Source organism: Podospora anserina, chromosome 4 (genome assembly GCF_000226545.1).
Source record: "Podospora anserina S mat+ genomic DNA chromosome 4, supercontig 4".
Classification (NCBI taxonomy): Eukaryota; Fungi; Ascomycota; class Sordariomycetes; order Sordariales; family Podosporaceae; genus Podospora; species Podospora anserina.
In genome coordinates, this window is record NW_001914850.1 from 1,708,074 (window position 1) to 1,727,017 (window position 18,944).

At 55.3% G+C, this 18,944-nt stretch overlaps 3 protein-coding genes across 3 annotated transcripts; 2 read left to right on the top strand and 1 right to left on the bottom strand.

Moving 5' to 3' along the window:
* Nucleotides 1-1,515: 1,515 nt before the first annotated feature.
* PODANS_4_6240 (uncharacterized protein) lies at nt 1,516-6,820 on the bottom strand (the record flags this gene model as incomplete). The annotated part of the gene is made up of 3 exons (XM_001906184.1): nt 1,516-1,712; nt 1,791-1,940; nt 1,996-6,820. 3 exons carry the CDS (start codon nt 6,818-6,820, stop codon nt 1,516-1,518), a joined length of 5,172 nt encoding a protein of 1,723 aa, XP_001906219.1.
* Nucleotides 6,821-9,550: 2,730 nt separating this feature from the next.
* Nucleotides 9,551-12,490, top strand: PODANS_4_6230 (uncharacterized protein; the record flags this gene model as incomplete). Its single annotated transcript, XM_001906185.1, has 1 exon — nt 9,551-12,490. The coding sequence occupies one exon, from the start codon at nt 9,551-9,553 to the stop codon at nt 12,488-12,490; it is 2,940 nt and encodes a 979-aa protein (XP_001906220.1).
* A 637-nt stretch (nt 12,491-13,127) lies between these two features.
* Nucleotides 13,128-17,704, top strand: PODANS_4_6220 (uncharacterized protein; the record flags this gene model as incomplete). The annotated part of the gene is made up of 3 exons (XM_001906186.1): nt 13,128-13,239; nt 13,347-15,391; nt 15,575-17,704. Coding segments are annotated over 3 exons (4,287 nt in total), but the record flags the coding sequence as incomplete, so codon positions are not given.
* Nucleotides 17,705-18,944: the final 1,240 nt, after the last annotated feature.

The window sequence follows — 18,944 nt, forward strand, 5'->3', positions numbered from 1 at the left end:
AAGACAATCGAACGATGATACCCCTGGAAAGACGGCGACGGCCCCTGGCGCTGGGGCCGCGCGGGCAAGAGGTACTCCAAGCGCGGCTGCGGCGACACCTGCGTGGCAAAGTGCAGGACGAACAAGATTACCACGTTTTGGAGGCTGTTTCTCCATCCGTGGCCGCTGCTGCCGATAGTTTTGTCGCAGAGTCACAACAGAGCGGTGTGTCCCCCCCCCCCCCCCTCACCCCTCAATCTGCTGTTGCGGAAGGCTGATGATGATGATGATGATGATTGTGTTGGGCGGAGTTAGCGTCTCAAGTCTGATTGTAACTATGTTTGCAAGGTGGGTGTTTTTTTTTTCTTTTTTCCTTGTCTTTTCCACCACTTGAGACCCCACCCCTGACAAACTCCAGGCCTTCTGCGACTACTCAGCCGACATGTCCGAAGGAGAACTGGCCTCCCACTTCGGTACCACCCTCTCCGTCCAGACATCCAAGCACCACTCCGACTTCCACGACGACAACGACAGCAGTTGGACTACCTCCCCCTCCACCCTCCACCCCAACACCCTGCCCTACACCAACCGCACCGTCCGCTTCAGGGACGGGAAGCTTGTTTGATGCGGACGGGTGGGAGGTGACTTCTTCTTGAGTACCCACCTCAAGAGGTGCAGAAGTGGTATTTTGGTGATGTTATGCTCTTGTCGATTACTAGACCGGCGCGGGGTAAGGGAGTTTTGTTTCATGGTTCAAGTCGGCGTTCAAGGATGGGGAAAGAAAAAAGAAAACCGGCCAGCGTTGGTGTTGCGGCGTTGGAGCAGTTTGGGGCCCGGGCAAAGCGAATGGATGGGAGGTGTTGTGTTTTATACCTAACCTGCTCCGGTGAATGTCCGGCCAATCCCTCCTTGTAGTTTCAGCTTCTTCTTCAATCGTCATCAAAACACATCAACTTTTGCTGCCAAAACCTACCGTACTTGTTGCCTGATAATTGGCCTGTGATCTTTTTGTGACCGGAAGCCACGTTAAACCTCCATTTCACATTCACACATTTATGTCGTAGGCTGATACAGCACGTCAATTAACCAGACTAGCAAGTCTAACTCATCCCCCCGCCATCCGGCATCCTCCCAGTCTAGTGTTAACATCAAAACAAGTACACAGCTAGCTATAAATTACACCCGCTGACATGGCTGCCAGGAGATGCAAAACCAAAATGAATCAGCGCAACAAGACTACAACTACTTCCACAAGAGCAATCTCCGCTGCTCCCTTCCCTCCCCGATGATAATATCTGCTCCGCTGAGCATTACCGCTTCAGTTTTGCCCTTCCCTTCTCTGTCTGCTTTCTCCTCCCCAATGCCCATCGCGCCGTCCATGCAGTGAACTTTATTCTGGGGACGCAACACAACCGAAATACCGATAAATTTGATACCGCCCACACGAAAAACAATGCAAGCCATCCCGTCAGTGCAACACCAAAACCCAAAAACTCAAAACAATACAGAACCGGACTCCGCCCCCTTTTTTGCCTTTTACGATAAATGGAATGCCCCTTGGCCCTCCTTGATGGCAGTAAACAGTCTCTTCTTCAAGACATCGATAGTTGTGTAGTCGGGGAGCTTCAGGTAGTTGACGCAAGTCATGACGCTAGGCAAGTAGTCATCCGATGTATATGGTGCTTCGCTTGGCTTGCACACCACCGTGAACATGGGGGTCAGGCTCTTGAAACCTACAGCCACGTTGTTAGCATCACCTCTCTCAAGTTCACTAGCGCCAAAAAAAAAAAAAAAAAAAAAAAAAACCCTACCGCCAATGGGGAGCTTGGGACTGCCAGTGGTAAACTGCAGAAAGTCACGACGCTGCGCCGGCGTCAACTGAGACATCGTCTGCAGCAAGTTCCTAACGCTCTTGCTGTCCATGTTGTACCCGTGATCGGCCTTGATCGAATCCATAAGTGCTAGAAAACTGTCAGCCATTTGTCTTTTACATCCCGCACCGAGCGACAAACTTACTCTCAAGGGACCAATCTTCCTCCACACGACCAAACAGGGAGCACAGCTCGTCCGGAGTAAAAGCGCTCAGGGCCGAGTACGGGAAGACCTGTGAGAAGCCAGTCCGGAAGGCATCGACCTGGCGGCGAACACCGCTTCCCAAAGTCATGTCAATAACCCTCTCGAGGTAGAGGTCCACGTTGGATATCGTCAGCCTAGTCTGAGACCCGTTGGGAATTAGATCAATGTCTGGGTACCCAGGCAGGGTAAAGTCGAGGTAGAGGTCGTCGAGCCTGATCTTGTCAAACGCGATATTCTCCAAATCGTGAACCTTTTGCGCAGCGTCGCGGTTGGGATCCTCCTCGATGGCCTTCTTGGCCATGGCAAACTTCTTAATCACCATCAACGACCGCGCAACCATAGGGTCGACAGACTTGATAGCCCCCAGAGAGGGGCGGACGGCATTGTGCTCATTGCCGATGCGGAAAAAGATGGGGTTGAAGTTGATATCAATGATGCGAGAGTCGATCATGGACCGTGCCACAAACTTGCCAAGGATCTTGAAGAGCTGAAGGGTCTTCTCGCCTTCCTCAGTTGCAAGGAAATCCTCGCTCACGGGTCGAGGGAAAAGTCCATTAGGCCCAGAGACAAACTCTCCATTGTCGCTGGGATCATGGTCGCGCCACAGCTTGAGCTTCTTCTTGCAGAACTCTTTCGATACCGTCGAGTAGAACTCCAGCGTGGGTCCAAGGCCAGTGCCGACCTCTTCAAAGTACTCAACCTCCAGAATGCTTTGTGACGCCCCGTAGAGCTCCATCACCTTCATGGCCGACTCGAGAATCTTGGGCCGAGCGATGCGTACCTTTTGACGTTGCAGTCTTCCCAGGAACGGCCTTTCATCACGGCGATCTCTCCGGGCTTCCTCCTGAGACTGGGCGTTCTGCCATCGACTCATAGACCTGGCATAGCCAAACGAAGTACTCTGCAGGAAGAGATGCCGGGTCTCGAAGGGGAAAAGGAAGGGATAGAGCCTCGCCAGGTCCTCGCTCCAGCTTGGAAGGCAGTTGCTCGCAACAATGAGGGGTTCTTCCAATTGCCGGTTGAGCTTGGCTGTAAGCTTGGTGTTGACAAACTGGGAGAGCGGCTCGACATTGACCTTGAGTGTCTCCTTGTTCTCGACCAGAACGTCATCAATGTTGGCGTTGAGGTCATGGAGCTTCTTCAGCAGGCGCAGGATCGATGCCGTGGTGGGCGACTTAGCAAGAGATCCGGGAGTGCTACCCTCCTCGACCTCCGCCCCCGTGTCGGCTGATGTTCCAAATGCGATGGTCTCGGCAGGAGGGGGGCCAGGGACGCGCCGGAACTTGATGGGATGCACAGCAGACCAAACATTTCGGCCGAGGTATTCATCAGACGTAGTGGCAGAGCTGTGAACCGCGCGATAAATAGTTGTCTCGTTGGGAATCACCTTGCCGTTGATGCTGAACTCGATGTGCCAGTCTTGGGGCACAGCTTGAATGGCGGCGGCGTATGACATGGGCCTCGAGGATGAGGAAGTGGGTGTGCCCTGGAGAGCGGCGGCGAGCGTGCTGGCTCTGCTGGGAAGCGAAGATGTCTGCCGGCTTTGAGAAGGGGTGGGAACCCTAGTCCCGTCCTCCTTGCGAGCCATGACCTTGCCGCCTGCGGCGACTTCGACATTGACAGCGGAAGGGTCGGGGGTGGGGGAGTCGCCCATGTCTTCTTCTAGATCACCCACAACATCCAAGGCGCTGTCATCTTCCATGTCCTCATCGTCATCAGACAATTGCTTCTCATCTGCGCACTCAAGGGCATTTTCGAGATCGTCCTCATCCTCTGGTGGCGGGAGAGGAGCAGTTTCACTAGCTGGTTGGCGGCGTGCCGACCTACGGAGAGCAGCCTTTTCCCTCGACGATGGCTCCGGTGTGGCTGGAACGTCTCCAGAGGGCTGCGTCTTGGACTTGGATTTTCTGCCTGACCGCGAACCGGAAGGCTGCGAGGAAGCAGCCGGAGGGGCGGGAGGAGTCGACGGAGAGAATGACCGCTCCATCAAGCGGGCGGCGGCAGCGCTCATGGGCAAGCCTGAGCTAGCCATGACCGCGAGAGCACGCGAAACCGCATCCTTACGATGTTGACGAGGACGGTCAGACATGCTGATCCGCGGCCGCAGGTAGTCATCCAGAGACTTGAAGGTCGTGATGGCATGGATCGAAACCATAATGTTGCGAAAGTTCCGAGGGATATCCGAATCCTCATCAGCGACCAGCTTGAGGCGAATTTGCTTCGCGAGCATGGACGCCGCACTGCTGCGGTTGCCATCGTATGAGTTGTGATGAACTGTAAGAACCTCAAAGTGCTCTGATCTGCTCAAAAGGTCCTGAAGCTTGTGAACCAGGACGCTGAGGGGTGTCGCAGGGGAGTCTGCAGTCGCAGTCTTGGGTTTCGACTTCACAGTGTATCCCATAAAGACCTGGAGGAACGTCGACTGTGCCGCAGCTGCAAGATCCTCATCGGGATTGGCAAAAATCTCCTCGAGCACCCGGACTACGCCAGAGGCCAAAAGCTCGGCGCTGGTCACACTCTCCAACACATCCGAGTCAAAATAGGAGGCCAGTCTTGTAAACAGCTCTGTACCGTCACCAACGGGCAAGCTTCCAGGTGTCCGGTGCAAGTAAAAGGCCTCGAGCTCCGTGGCCAGCTCTGAGAGGTTGGCAAGAATCTTAGTCGCCTTCTTCTTCATAGCCTTGCCCTGCTTCTCGGTCTCATGAGTCTCGAGGAATTTCTTGGCCAACTGCGCAATCCTGGTCTTTGAAGAGGGAAAGTCTGAGACCGACAGACGGCGGCCGGGCCCATCGAGGGACATGGTGGAACCCTCAGAACTAACTGGGGATCCCGAATCGTCATGATGGTGGTCATGGTCATGATCGTGCTCGTCACCATCGTCTTCGTCGTCTTCCTCCTGATCCTCATCCGAATCTTGGTGCGAACGGTCCTCGTCGTCATCGCGGTCCTCGTCATTTTCGCCATCAGATACGGTTTGGTCCACAACAAGCTCCTCACTACCGGCCTCTGCTCCCGACTCTGGTTCGTTCTGCGGCTCGGTAGGCTCTGCCGTAGGAGATTCGACCTCGGGTTCCGGTTCGGGCGTTGCCAATTTTTCGATCTCGGCAATAACTCCCTCGCGATACAGCTGGTACCGATAGACCGAACCCAAACGGCTTGTCAAGATTCCAGTGGCCTGCAGAGCAAACATGACCAAAGAGGGGTGGTCTTGCTGCGAGAGGATAGATGCCAGGAAGGAGGCGTACGAAACGGGCTTCAAGGCTTCCACCAGAATATCTTCGTCCAGGTTGCAAAGCATCTTCAGCTGGGCAGTCAACACCTTTTGGCGCACCGTCAGGTTCACCGTGCTCGAGTACGCATCCGTGAGGGTGGGGAAAAGAATCATGGCGAAGCGCCGGACCTCGTCTTTGCACCCTTCCAACAGCTCGATCCGTTTCTCGTTCGGTGTTTTCTTGTCAGAACCAGGTGAAGAGGGCGTGATAGGATCCATGGGCGAGTGCATGTCGACGTAATCGTGACCGGACGGATCGCTGGAGGGAGGCAAGCTTGGCAAAAGCTCACAGATGACATTGAGCGTCTCGATGATCTGTTCTCGGGGTCGGTGAATCAAAGCCTGCATGATCAAAACACTGTCGAGCTTGGAGGCGATATCCTCGGTCCCGGCCGGGGGCGAAACGCCAGTCAGGATTTGGTAGAGCGTCTCAACCACATTCATCTTGAAGAGCTCAGCCGACAGCCTTGGGCTCACCTTTGCCGTGATGGCAAGAACACGGAGGAATTGCGTGTGGATGTGAGATCCGATCAGGTTGGTGGTGCCAGGGAGCAGCAGACGAAGGATGGCCTTGAGCAGCTCGGGGCTCACCAATTCCTCCAGCTTTGCGGCATACCTCCTGAAGCTTTCCACAATTCGCGTCACGCAGAGGGAGGCTTGCTCAACAACCCGCTGATCGTTGCTACCCAATACATTGAGCAGGATAGGCATGACATCCCGCACAACGGGAAAGTTCTCTTCGTGAATGCCACGGCAGCAGTTCGCGGCTGTTGTCACCGCAACCCGTTGGGTGCCTGTGGCGAAGAAGTCAAGGTACGAGAGACACGCATTCAATCCTCCCTCCTTGACGATGTGGTGGGGATACTCGACCGAGATCTTTTCCAGAGTGCTCAAGGCCTGCTCCGCGAGGTCGATAAACTGGATTTCCAGCAATTTCTGGCATAGGATGGGAATAGCTTGCCCATACACCACATTACCGGCACTGCCCGGAAGGGCTTCCATCAAGTTGGCCAGGCAGCGACAAGCCAACAGCATGACTTCGGGATTTTCCTCTCCTGTCAACTCGTTAGGCTGCATCAACGTCACCAACTCTTTCACAAACTGGTCGGGTGAAAAATGGCCCGATAGGTTATCCTCGTTGGACACCAGGAGGAGCTCCGAGAGCTCTTGAAGCGCAATGAGCTGGATCGTTGGATCGTCTTTTTGGCGAAGATTGTTCAAAATCTCTCTCAGTCTGGACGATATGCCAGAAACCATACCAGTCAACGCCCTGAGTGTATGGTGAATGCTGCTCGGAATTCCACCACCTGGGAAGCCACCAAAGGGGTCCATATCGTCATCGTCGTCGTCTTCGTCGTATCGGTTGAGCCGGTCATCCTCGTCATTATCCTCGTTGTCGTCGCTATCTCCGGGGAACTTGTCTTCGGGCGGCGGGGGAGGCGGGGGTGGGGGTGGAGCGGCTGCACCTCGATCAGATTCTTCGGTACCACCCATAACGACGTCTTGATCTGGCGACTCGGCAGCACTGCGCTTGGACCGGCGAGAAGGCCCGGCGGATGGAGGGGCAGCATCATCTTTAGAGACAGAACGTATATTAGTACACGGCCTTCCGAAAAGAACAGGGGCTTTGTCTGGACTTACCTTGAATCTTCTTTTTATGACGGCTGGATCGTCTGCTGGACGAGGCCGAGGGGGTAGTATTCTCTGGATGCTCTGGACGGTTAGCAGAACCTGCTGGCGCCCTGGATCGAATTGTCAGCGAAACCCCTGATTCTACCTCGCCCGTGTCCGTGTTGGCTGGCTCGACATACCGTGGGCTCGACATGGTGGCAGAGTTCTTTGCTTTTTTCCGGCGGGAGCTGGCAGGTGTCGGAGCAGGGATTGGAAGCTCTGGAGGTGCTTGGGTAGCAGCCTGTGCCACGCGTTGTCTCTTGGAACGGCGTGCCGATGAGGCTGGCTCCGGGGCAGCCTGGGACGGACTGGTTTCGGAAGTAGTCTTTCGTTTTCTGGCGGCTCGGGCTGTGACGGGGGTAGAGACGACAGGTGAAGGCGCTCCGGCGGAGGGCGACGAAGCGTTCGGATTTGATGAAGCCGCCTGGGTCGCGGCTTGACGGGCACTCGAGCGGGTGACTCTGAACGACATGAGTAAATATGTGCCAAGATCTAACAACCCTGGGAGAGGTTGCTGACAGGTCGATGTTGGAATGGTGAAGAGGTGAGGTGGAGGGGCAAAAAAAGAAGAGAGGGTTTAGTAGAAAGCAGAAAAGTTTTTGATTGAGAGTCAGTTCCCGAGGATGTGAATGCCAGTAAGCACTTTGGAGCTTGCTGCAGGGCTGATAGAACCGGTGCCTGTGTATTGCGGGCCTTTGCCGCTCTGACCAGAGGCTGCTCAATCTCCGACGACAAGAAGCGACCGGCGGCAGCAGTGTTGTCTGAATTCACTGCCTCTGTCGACAAAGGAGGCGTCGGGGATGCAGTGAAGCCTGGTGTTTGATGGTTGCAGCACTGGCTCAGCTGGCTAGCTTGACTTGACTTGACTGACTGACTGACTGACTGACTGACTGACGACTGACTGCGCGGTTTCGGCCCTTGGGATTCGTGGAACCGGAGACTGATTCTGAGAGGCAGATAGGCAGGTGGTGGAAGCTCAACAGGCGAATACCTTAATCCGGCAGACACTGACTGGGAAAGAGAGAGACAGAGATAGATAGAAAGACAAGAGACAGAGAAAGCAAGACGTCACAAACAGGCGGGGAAGGTGTGCAGTGTGAGGCGGGGGATGGGTGGTGGAGGTGTTGGTGGTGGTGGTGGTGGATTGCAACGGTTGTAATAAGTAAATTGTTGGATTTACCTGGCTAATGAAGAAGAAGAGGAAGAGGAAGAAGTTGACGACGGATAGGATGAGGGAGCAGCGGCGGATGGCTTGTGGGAGGCAGGAGGAGTTGCAGAGGAGGCAGTCACGGTCGGGGACGAGACAGATGACACCGACGACACCGTGGGCAGGTGTGCTGGATCGTTATCGAGAGCCGATCTGGACCGCGAATTTGCAGAGCGTCGTTCTGCCATGGATTACGCCATGGGGAGGCTGGCAGGCGGCGGTTCGGATGGGAGCGAGTTGGGTTATTGTCATCAGCTTATTATGTGAATATAGTTGGCACTAGCCACAGCAGCAGCAGCAGCAGCAGCAGCAGGCAGCGGATGATGGCGGAAGGTGGAAGGAGTTTCTTCGCTTCTTCTTCCTGGGTGGAGGAGGCGGAGATGGTGGCCGGTGGAGATGATGCTTTACGGAGGTGAGAGGGCGATTGTGTGTGCTGGACCCCGTCCTTAGCGGCTCTTTAGCCCATCTAGATCCTTGTCAGCGCGTTCTTGGCCCGTCACGACCCAGAGCACGGACCAACGAACGCCGCACCGGAAGGCTGGGTGCATCTCTGGGAATGGGCATTCACATTGGGCATCTACAGAAGATCTCCAGGCACAGGTTTTCGTATCATGAAGCTAGTATAAAGCATGATTCAAATCCTTGCTCTCACCAACACACGGAGACAGTATATCTTGCCCGCTTGTCACAAGAGCCTGGCGACTATCTCGCGTGTTTTGCAAATAGTTTGGTGCCACATGAGAAAAGGTTCCAACACAGACACACGCTCGTGTTGCAATGTTTGTCATCCTCGGGCTTGAAGACAGAAAACTACGGGCTAGTTTTCTGAGCCAAGATGTCCAACGGGTGGGGATATTGCTCCCAGATGAGTGTTTGATCAATGTTGGGTCGGACGAGGGCTATCTTTGGCACCGCGACCGTAACTGTGTCTCGAACCATGATACCATTCATGACGAAGAAAGACACATTATCCTTGATCATGAGATACGGATACTTGAGAAAAGTCTGCGGTGAAAAGAATGCATCCGTCCAGTATGACAAAGACACGGTCAGACGATTAGAGGTTCGCTGCCTCTGATGTCACTGTTGTTCCAGCGGCGAGTTTAATTGATCCCCGCGCCACAGGGGTGTCGCGGGTATGCCGACGCCCCACTAAACGCGTCTTGGGGCACGCTCTGCCCAAGCTAACGCGCGGCCAACATCCAGACCTCCAGCTACATTGGGTATCAGTCAGTCACTTGCCTATGAACCCACCATTGCCAGCTCGATTCCGTTGAAGATGAATACGGATACAAGCGACTGAATCAACCGTACTTTGAAACTATATCTGACTGAGATTTCGCCAAATGCCAGCTCAAACTCGCGCGCGGGCAACACCCGCTGCGCCGGCATCAGGAGTCTATGAATCAACACCCACTGCTCGTCAAGTCCAGTTTCCTCCTCGAAGGCGAAATGTCCGAACATATGGTCGCACCTCGACTCCCACGGGAATGTCCCGCCTTTTGCGCCAGCAAACATTGACCCAGCTCGATTATGTACAGCAAACCCCATCACCGGCGGACCTACGAGTGGAAGATGAGGAGGATGAATTACCCAGAACAGTGCCCAGGGCAGCGCCAAAGCCGAAGAAACAAAAGCAGACTCGTGGCAAGAGAAGAAAGACACTGGGCGACGCACCGAGTTCGACCTTGCATACCCAAACCATGACCCAGATGTACTCCATGACGACAAAGGAGGAGCAGGATAACGAGCTGCGTATCGAGAACTCCCAAGACGAAGGTGATGAGGATGAGCTGGGGCTACCACAGCTGCCATCAGCTAGCATAATGAAAAAGGAACGATCTCCGGAGAAGAAAGCAACAAGGACGGCTTTGTCCGACCCGCAGACCCCCTCAACCAAGCGCATCAAAGTCAATCTCGATGAAGTTCCCTCGTCCCAGCCAACACCATTCACTCCCATGCTCGCAAAGTACACACTGGGCTCTGTACTCTCTCCGCTTCAGGATAAGTCCACCAATGTTGATGCTCCAGCTCCTACCGTGGAGTCGGTGACCAAACGCCCTCGAGATCTGGTTATCGAAGACAGCTTCAGCCCAGGCGGAGGGCTCCCCTCCTCATCGTCAATGCTGGAGAGAACTCCTGAACAGGCGAGGTCGTCACAAAAGAGGAAGAGGCAGCCCCTGGCCGAAATATCGCTCCCTAGTATGGAGCTTGGACATGATGACAGTTCCACTACTGAGCCCACCCCAACGAAGAAGAGCTGCCGAGAAATACCAGACTCCGACGACGAGCTGGCGAGCATTAGTTCAACACCGTTTCAGACTCCCCAGAAATATCAAGGGACGGTTGGTGAGGCGGGATCTGGTCTTAAGCTGCGATATTCCGGTGGTGTTCCCAGCAGTGGTCTATCGAACAAGGAGAATCGGACTCCCCGTTCAGGGCAAAAGAACTCGAGAGATTCCGCCACAAGTGATGACGAAGCGCCAGGGACACCGACGCCACCAGATAAGAGGGTCACGAGATTGTCTTCACAAAAGAGACCGACCACACAACGGTCGTCACAGAGGCGTATGTCACAGAGATCAGCATCCAAAACACCAATACCACAAAGCAAGGCTTCGGCGCCGGTTGAGCAAGCGCAGGATGACGACTCGACTGCTAGTGAGGATGGGTTGTCAGAATTGTCTTGCACTCCACCCAAGCCGTCAAGTCCAAAGGCGAAAACACCAACCCCGAGGCATAACAAGGAGCCCAATGTTTTACGGTCTATTCTACGGAAGACTGCTGAGCGAGCTGCCCACACGAGTCCGGCCAAGGGTGAAGGAGGGAACACGACTCCTCAGTTCCTGACATCAGAGTCCTCAACTGACCAAGGACCCACCACTCCAACCCCTATTCGCAAGACGGTTCAGATTCAGCTCCCACCGCCACCTTCAGCCAGCCTAGGGCAGAGCTCGGAGGGGCAGCCACTGCAGGAAGATGATGAGGAAGAAGAGCTGGAAGTCTACAAGGAGACCCCACAGAAGGTCTACCCTCAGACATGCTCTCCCACGCCCAACCGAGCCGCCCAGCGGATGACACAAGCCAGATCCCAGTTCTGGTCACAAGGCTGGGAAAGCCAACGTGTGCCCATGAGCGTAATTCGGTCTCTGGGTCCCCAGACTGACCGCACCGACATCGTCATCTCCATAGATCCTGATACCTTGGAGGACATCACCAAAGGCCGTCGCGATCACGAGTTTAGGGAGTATAAATTCCCTCCCACCGTCCTCCGGGTGTGGATGTTTGCCACTCATCCCGTGGAGGAGGTCAAGTATATGGCTGTGCTTGGACCACCGAAGCAGCCGGGCGAGATTGATGAGGAGAGTGGCTACAACGGAAACGCAGAGTTTAATGCCGGGGAGACCAAGTTCAAGTGGGCGTATGAGTTGGTGCAGGTTTATCGGTTGAACAACCCGGTGCCGTTGGAGGATATGGAAGAGCACGGGATGGGGAAGGGGGCGCCGGTGAGGTGGCATTATTTGCCGCCTACGGCGGTGGGGCAGCTGATGGCTAACTTGAGGAATGCGTTGTTTTTGGAGCCGGGACAGGAGGCGCCGGAGGCGGAGCAGTTTTTGAGGGATGGGTATCAGGCGGTGGAGGAGGTGGAGGTGGAGGAGGAGGAGGAAGAGGGGGACGAAGAAGAGGAGACACAGGGAACAACTGGGGTGGCGGTATCACAACAGTTGGAGCAGCAGCTGAGAAGCGACATCATTCAGTCGACGCAGATGGTCAAGACAAAGAGCGTCAGTGTTCTTGAGGAGGACGATGACTTGGAGTATCTCAACGATGATACTGTCATTCCCGCCAGTCCAGAGCAGACACTCCCGCCGATGCCGGTCACTGATTTCGCCCGGCCAAGTGCACCGCGATCCAGCCAAAGGATCCGGAATCAGCAACGGCCTAGCACACCGTCCACAGTTTGTCGGGTTGAAAAGACGAGAAACACCGTCGGTCTGTCTCAGGCGACAACGGCGAGTAACTACTCTAGCCCTGCTACATCTCCTCAAAAGTCTATGGGGGCATCTGTGCCACGACCTCATATGCCTGGGTCGAGCGAGCTGTCGCTGCCGGACTTGGTTGTCGAGATGGACGATGATGGGGAGACCCAGCTGCCCGTGCCGAGGGGAATCATTGCTTCGTCTTCGCAGGTGTTTGGTACGGCGCAGGCTAGTTTGGATTTGGGGATAGGTGCGGAGAATGTGAGACGACCGCCGAGTGTTATTTATGATTCGGATAAGGAGTAGGATTAGGATCTGTTATTGCTAGGGTCATCTTTTGTGCGGGTTTTCAGTGAAGAAGGATAATAATGGGGAGTAGAAATGGGTGGGTGAGGTATTGGGACACATTGGCTGGTAGCAGTCTGGCTGCACTGGCATGGTAGGGCATTTACCAATTAGACGATGAGGGACACGGGACTTACGGCGTATATTGTAATTAGGGGGTTGGTCGTTATTGAATATGTGCTCTATGGAATTTGACATGTAAAGTTGGGTTTCTCTGTGCTGATATGTTTCCAGTATGGTCTCCTATACTCCGTACATAACCCTGATAGGGTTGAGTGCTGGCGCATTGGTGGCGCACGGACCGTAGCTTGTGACGGTGTTCCAACTGGACGACTCCGCTGGACTGCCGTTCCGCCTCAAGTCTCGACGAAGCTCCTTGCTACACACTCGCGGAGGGAAACTTTTTGTCGTATTGAAACGGCCTGTATCTGCTTATAGAATTGCTTTATTTCCAGCTCCCGCCGGGCACCACATCATCGCGACACCGCTCTCCCCCGAACCATGACCTGGCGATCTAGCCATCAAACGCTGTCGCCGCCCGTTCGTTGATGAACTGCCCCCCTGGTCCGACGCTTGACGGGAGCGCTACCCCGCCGCCATCGACGACATGCCCATGAACGGTCGCGAGATGACACGGGCCGAGTTGTTTGAGGATGAGAAGAGGAGGATCGTCGAAAGTTGCTTCAGCAGACGCGACGAAGATGGCTCCTGTGAGCTTCCCCTTGTGTTGCCGTCCAGACCGGCAGCTCTTGATAGCTTCGAGTCAGTGCTGGACTTGCCATGTGACCATTGCTGACCCTCCATCTGTCTGCATCAGTGCTCGAAACATACATCACACACATCAAGATCACAGAGTTCCAAACTTCGCCCACAGCACCGCCAGCACCCAATGCGAGAACCCCTAATGCCGAGAAGCCGCGCGTCATCATCGTCGGCGTGCGCAAGTCTGGCCGAGTACGCGTGCACAAATCAAAGGAAAACCCAAACGGAACATTCTCAATAGGCAAAACGTGGTTTCTCGATGACCTCTCGGCGATCGAATCCTTCACCAACTGTACATACAACAACGACTACCAAGCATGGGCGGGAGACGTGGGCTTCGTGGTGACGCTTGGAAAGCCGTACTACTGGCAGGCCCAGACGGACAAGGAAAAGAAATTCTTTATTGCAAGTCTGATCAAGATCTATGCCAAATACACGGGTGGTCGCATGCCGACCTTGACGGGTTTTGATCAGCGCGAACTTGATCAAGTGTTGGGTGGCGCACAGGCACCCCGAAGACAGGAACGACAAGACCGACCACCTCCCCGTCCCAGCCTCCCCGATTCTGCCCCCAGCAGCGCCAATAACTCGATCTCGTCTCTTGGCTATAATGGAAGGGAAATGCTCAATGCCCAGGCCACACCAGCCCCTGCCCCGACATACCCAGAACGGATGCCCTCGCGTGGCGCGCTTGCGCCGAATGGAAGAGCTTCACCAGTGCAAAGCGTCGACTCGGGTCGGCCGAGTCAAGAGCTGCCTACCCTTCGACGGCTAGCATCCAACAATAAGAGCCAGGACTCGGTGGTGGCCTCGTCTGTTGCGCGGAGCGAAGGGGCCAGCAGCTTCAGGCCAGGATCGAGAAATGGGCCGGGCTCTAGCTATGGCACCCCTGAGGCGTCACCCGCACCTCCGTCTCTGGATGAGAGGCCGCCGGAGAGGAGAAGACCTCCCATGGATCCGTTACGGCCGACGCAGGTCGACAGAGATTTGGTGCCGGCTCCTTTGAACAGCCCTGCGGCGCGTATTCCACTTCCACCTCGGAGTCAAGACCGCATGTCCCCCCGCAAGAATTCGGTGAGCAGACGGGACCCGACACCACTTCGGATGGACCAGAGACCTGTAACACCAAAAGAGATCTCGAGAGCAGGCACGCCAGTGAGTGCGCCCAGTCCGGCACCTGTCCCAACACCGCAGACTGCCAGCCCAGCACCTGCTCCTGCTCCTGCTTCTGCTTCTGCTCCTGCTCCTGCTCCTGCTCCTGCTCGTGCCGTGCCGGCTGCTGTCCCCACGCCCCCACCTGTGCCAGCCGAGGAATCGACGCCAGAGGCACCCAAGACCCCCGTGGATGACGAAGAGAAGCCTGGCGTTTTTGGAATCAAGTCCAAGAAATCTAGAGGAGAAATCGCCGGTGCGATCTGGAAGGCTGCCGCGGCCGTCAGTGCGTTCAAGCCCAGACCGGGCGGTGCAGCAGAGCGACTGCGTCAAAACCAGAACAAGAGCAATGACGGGCCAGACGGTATCACGAGCGTTGTGCCGGCGCCTCCCAAGCCCATCCCGGTGAAGACTCCGGAGCCGATTGTTCTCGAACCACCCCCCACGGCGGCCGACAGGGGATCCTCTGCCACTACTGCGTCTGGCATTCCCGAGCTGAAAGTCACGGGCTCAGACCCCAACAGCCGACCGGATAGCATTGTCGCCTTCAAGGAGAAGAAGGAGGAGGTACCAGAGGAACCGCAGCGGTCGGTCGTGGCGGGGAACGATGTCAAGTACCTGGCTACTTTGGGGATTGATCCATCGATTCTGGACGGCAAGACGTCCGAGTTTGCCAAGTGGCTGGATTACTTTGGGTGGGTGCCGGGCGAGCAGATGAGGCAGAGGAACTTTGAGGAGATGAGGGCGGATCTGGACAGGGAGATGGGCAAGGCGCAGGCGGGGGGGTGGCTGGCGAGGTTTCAGGAGGAGGATGAGAGGGTTGATGCGATCAAGAGGGGGATCGATCTTGCGATTGGGGAGTGTGATGAGCTGGATAATTTGTTGACGCTTTACAGCGTTGAGTTGTCGGTGAGTTTTTCTGTGGTTTTGGAGAGGGTTGGTTGGTTGGTTGGTTGCTGACACTTGTGGTAGACACTCTCGGATGATATCGCCTACATCGAGGCGCAAGGCCAAGGTCTGCAGGTGCAGGCTGCCAATCAGAAGCTTTTGAGAAAGGAACTCGAGTCGCTGTTGGAGACCTGCGCCATCAGCGAGGCCGACCTGGAGGCGCTCAAGTCGGCGCCGCTGGAGCATGCCGCCGGGGTGGAGGAGATTGAGACCTCGTTGGTCACGCTGTTCAAGGCCATGATCAAGATTGATCCTACGATGGGCAACAGCGAGGGGAGGAGGAGCGAAGACGGGAGCAGTGCGGACCAGTCGCTTGGCTTGGACGAGAATTACGGCCAGATGCGGATCGTGCAGGAGAAGAAGGAGATGTACCTTGCCGAAAGCTCGCTTTTCATGAGGAGGTTGGTGATTTTCATGGAGAAGCAGTTTAGCGAGGCGTTCAGGGAGACGAAGGCGGCGTTGGATGGGGCGCTGAGCAAGAAAGTTGATCCGAGGAATCACGAGGTGGGACGGGACATCCTCTGGATGTACGGCCCGCTGATTCTGTACGCGAGGGACGTGGATCTGGACAACTGGAACCGGATCCTGCAGGTGTACCAGGACAAGTGCCACCCGATATACAAGACTGAGTTCAAGGAGGCGATGGACGCGTGGAAAAAGAATGCGAGGAAGGTGACGGGGGATGAGGCGGAGCTGCTGTTTACTTCGCAGCAGGAGAAGAAGGAGGAGGGGCTGGCGACGACGGCGAGGAAGTTGACGGTCAAGAGGAGCCAGACGCTGGCGAGGAGCTTGAGGAGCCCGTTGGGGGATGGGGGGAGCAGGTCGTCTGCGGCGGAGAAGACGCCGGATGGGAGGGCGTTGCCGTACGAGGTTTTTGCCGGGGTGCTGGATGATTTGCTGCCGTTGGTGGAGATGGAGCAGAACTTCATCGTGGATTTCTTCCACGCTACTACGCTGGAGCAGGCGGATTTTCCCGATTTGGTGGCGGCGTGTAGGCCGGTGAATAGACGGGGGGGGGACCTCAAGAGGCATCGGTTGATGGAGCCGGATCGGGAGCTGGCGAGGCGGGTGACGAAGGCGATGGAGAGTATTTTTGGGTTTATGGAGATTGGGTTGCAGCAGTTGATGGATTGGGTTTTGGGGATGGATCCCTTGTATGTGATTTCTTCTTTCGGTTTACGGATGGGTGTGTGTGCTAACAATGTCTACAGACAGGGAGTGGGTATCTTGGCCACGCTCGAACGCAAGATGGCCGAAATGTCACAATCCAACCAGGACTTTCTCAACAATTTGCTCCAAAAACTCCACGGCAACCTCGAGGCCAAATTCAAAAAGTTTGTCGACGATCAGATCCGCGCCATTGAAGAGACAAAGGTCAAGATCAAGAAGCGCAAGGGCGTCATCCACTTCATCCGCATCTTCCCCCAGTTTTCCACCGCAGTCGAGAACATGCTTGCGAATGTTGATCCCAACTTGGGGGTCAGGCGGATGGTAGATAGGGAGTACGACCGCATCCTCAAGTCAATGTTTGACTCGCTCAAGGTGATTGCGAGAGAGAACCCGGCCATGGGCGGCGGCGGGGCAGCCGCCACGGCTGCTGCGATTGCCAACTCTGCGGATCCGGAAGACAAGGAGGCGCTCAACTTCCACATCCTGCTTATTGAGAATATGAACCACTACCTGGAGGAGGTGGAGAACTCGAGGGGGTTGGAGGTGCTGGATGACTGGAAGGAGCAGGCTAACCAGGAGCTGCAGGAGCACATGGGGTTGTATCTGAATGCTGTCATGAGACGGCCGCTGGGTAAGCTGCTGGAGTGTTTGGAGAACATCGAGGCTCAGCTCGCGGGGGGCAAGTCGGCGGCCGGGATTGCGGCTCAGCCGTCGAACTCGAAGAGCACGTTTAACAAGGTGCTGGGTGGGTATGATGCGAAGGAGGTGAGGAAGGGGATTGAGGCTTTGAGGAAGAGGGTGGAGAAGCACTTTGGGGATGAGGACTCTTCTTCAGCGGGAGGGGAGGGGAAGAAGGGGAGCAGCGACACGCTGAGTGTTAGTTCGGGCGTTTCGGGGCATCATGGGGTCAAGTTTGGTGGTGGGGGTTCGAGTCAGAGTAATAGTGGATTGGTGATGAAGGTGTTGAGGGAGTGTGAGAAGTTTTATGGGGAGGTGGAGATGAGGGTTGGGAGGGTGACGACGGATGTGTATGGGGGGGATGTGCTGTTTGAGTGGCCCAGGGGGGAGGTCAAGGCTGCTTTTGCGGCGGGGGCAGGGGGGAGTGGCGGAGGGTTGGGGGGGATTCATTTGGGGAGGTCGTGATAGATATTTTGGGGTTAACAGGAATTGCATGGTTGTTTTTGTTTTTCGGTTTGTGATTTTGTGTTTGACAATGTTTTGGGCTTGGTGGTGATGTTTGATGTTGGTGTTGTTCAAAATGGAAGTGTTACTAAGCAAGGTGAGATCGCCCCAGGCCGAGAGAGAGAGAGAACAACTCCGGTCCGTTTGTTCCCGGCCGTGTATCTCTCCAAAACATCTGCCGAACAGCCCAAGAAGTTGGTGGCCATGACTGCGGCGGCGCTAGTGGACCATGTGCCTCAACGGTTTTTCGGCACATGTTTTACTGCCCGCCCTTTTTCTTTTTTGTGTGTGTTCCGCGGGATCTCAGCTTTGGGTTGATCACTCCGCCTTTGACGACACCGGCATCTTTCTCCAACATTTTTCGGAACTAATCGCCTCCTCCTCCCCATGAAACGCAAAAACAAGGTTGGTTGGTGTTTGTGATGGCGGTACCTGGTGGTAGCGGATCTTGCCTTGCCTTGCTTCTGATCAGTTTTTTGCCCATGTATTCATCGGTTCCCCATCCTGAGGCTGGCGGGCTGGCATAGGGAGGAGGTGAGGTGGGTGCATGCATTGCAGGTTGGTGCTGGCGAATGGCGTACTTCCCGATGGCTGCATGTGTATTATCGATATATCGAACCACGAGATGGGAGGGCGGTTCGGCATACCTTACCTACTATGGGCCGTACACAGGACATATCTGTCCATGGAGCACGCACCATCCATCAAGCAGAAGTTTGGGAATCTTGAGAGTAACCCTCCCTTTTTGGGGGAGCAGCTACCATGGATCTTATTCTCTCTCTCTCTCTCTCTCTCTGTGTGTGTGTGTGTGTGCATACAGGACATAATACGACCCTCTTTTTCAGCTCGTCGTCATATCACAAAACAGTAAAGAATAGCGAGTTTGGAGGGTTGTGGCGTTTTCTGGCAGCTGACGAGACAAAAACCCGCCATAGAGGACGCAACCATCGTGAGTATTCGAATGAACATTCCCAGCAGCAACCACCGGTCACTGAAACCATCGACTATCTCTTTCTCTCTTGTCTGGCTGATATCTCAAGATTGACGATTGGACCTTACATCTGCCGATTTATATTGGGGGGAATGTCGGTTTGCCTCCCTTCCCCTCTCTCCATGCGCTCGGCTCCACGGCCCCACCACCCAATGTCAGGTCTCCCGGCAGACGGTTCCCCAAGTTTTTGGCGGCGCTTGACTTACACGC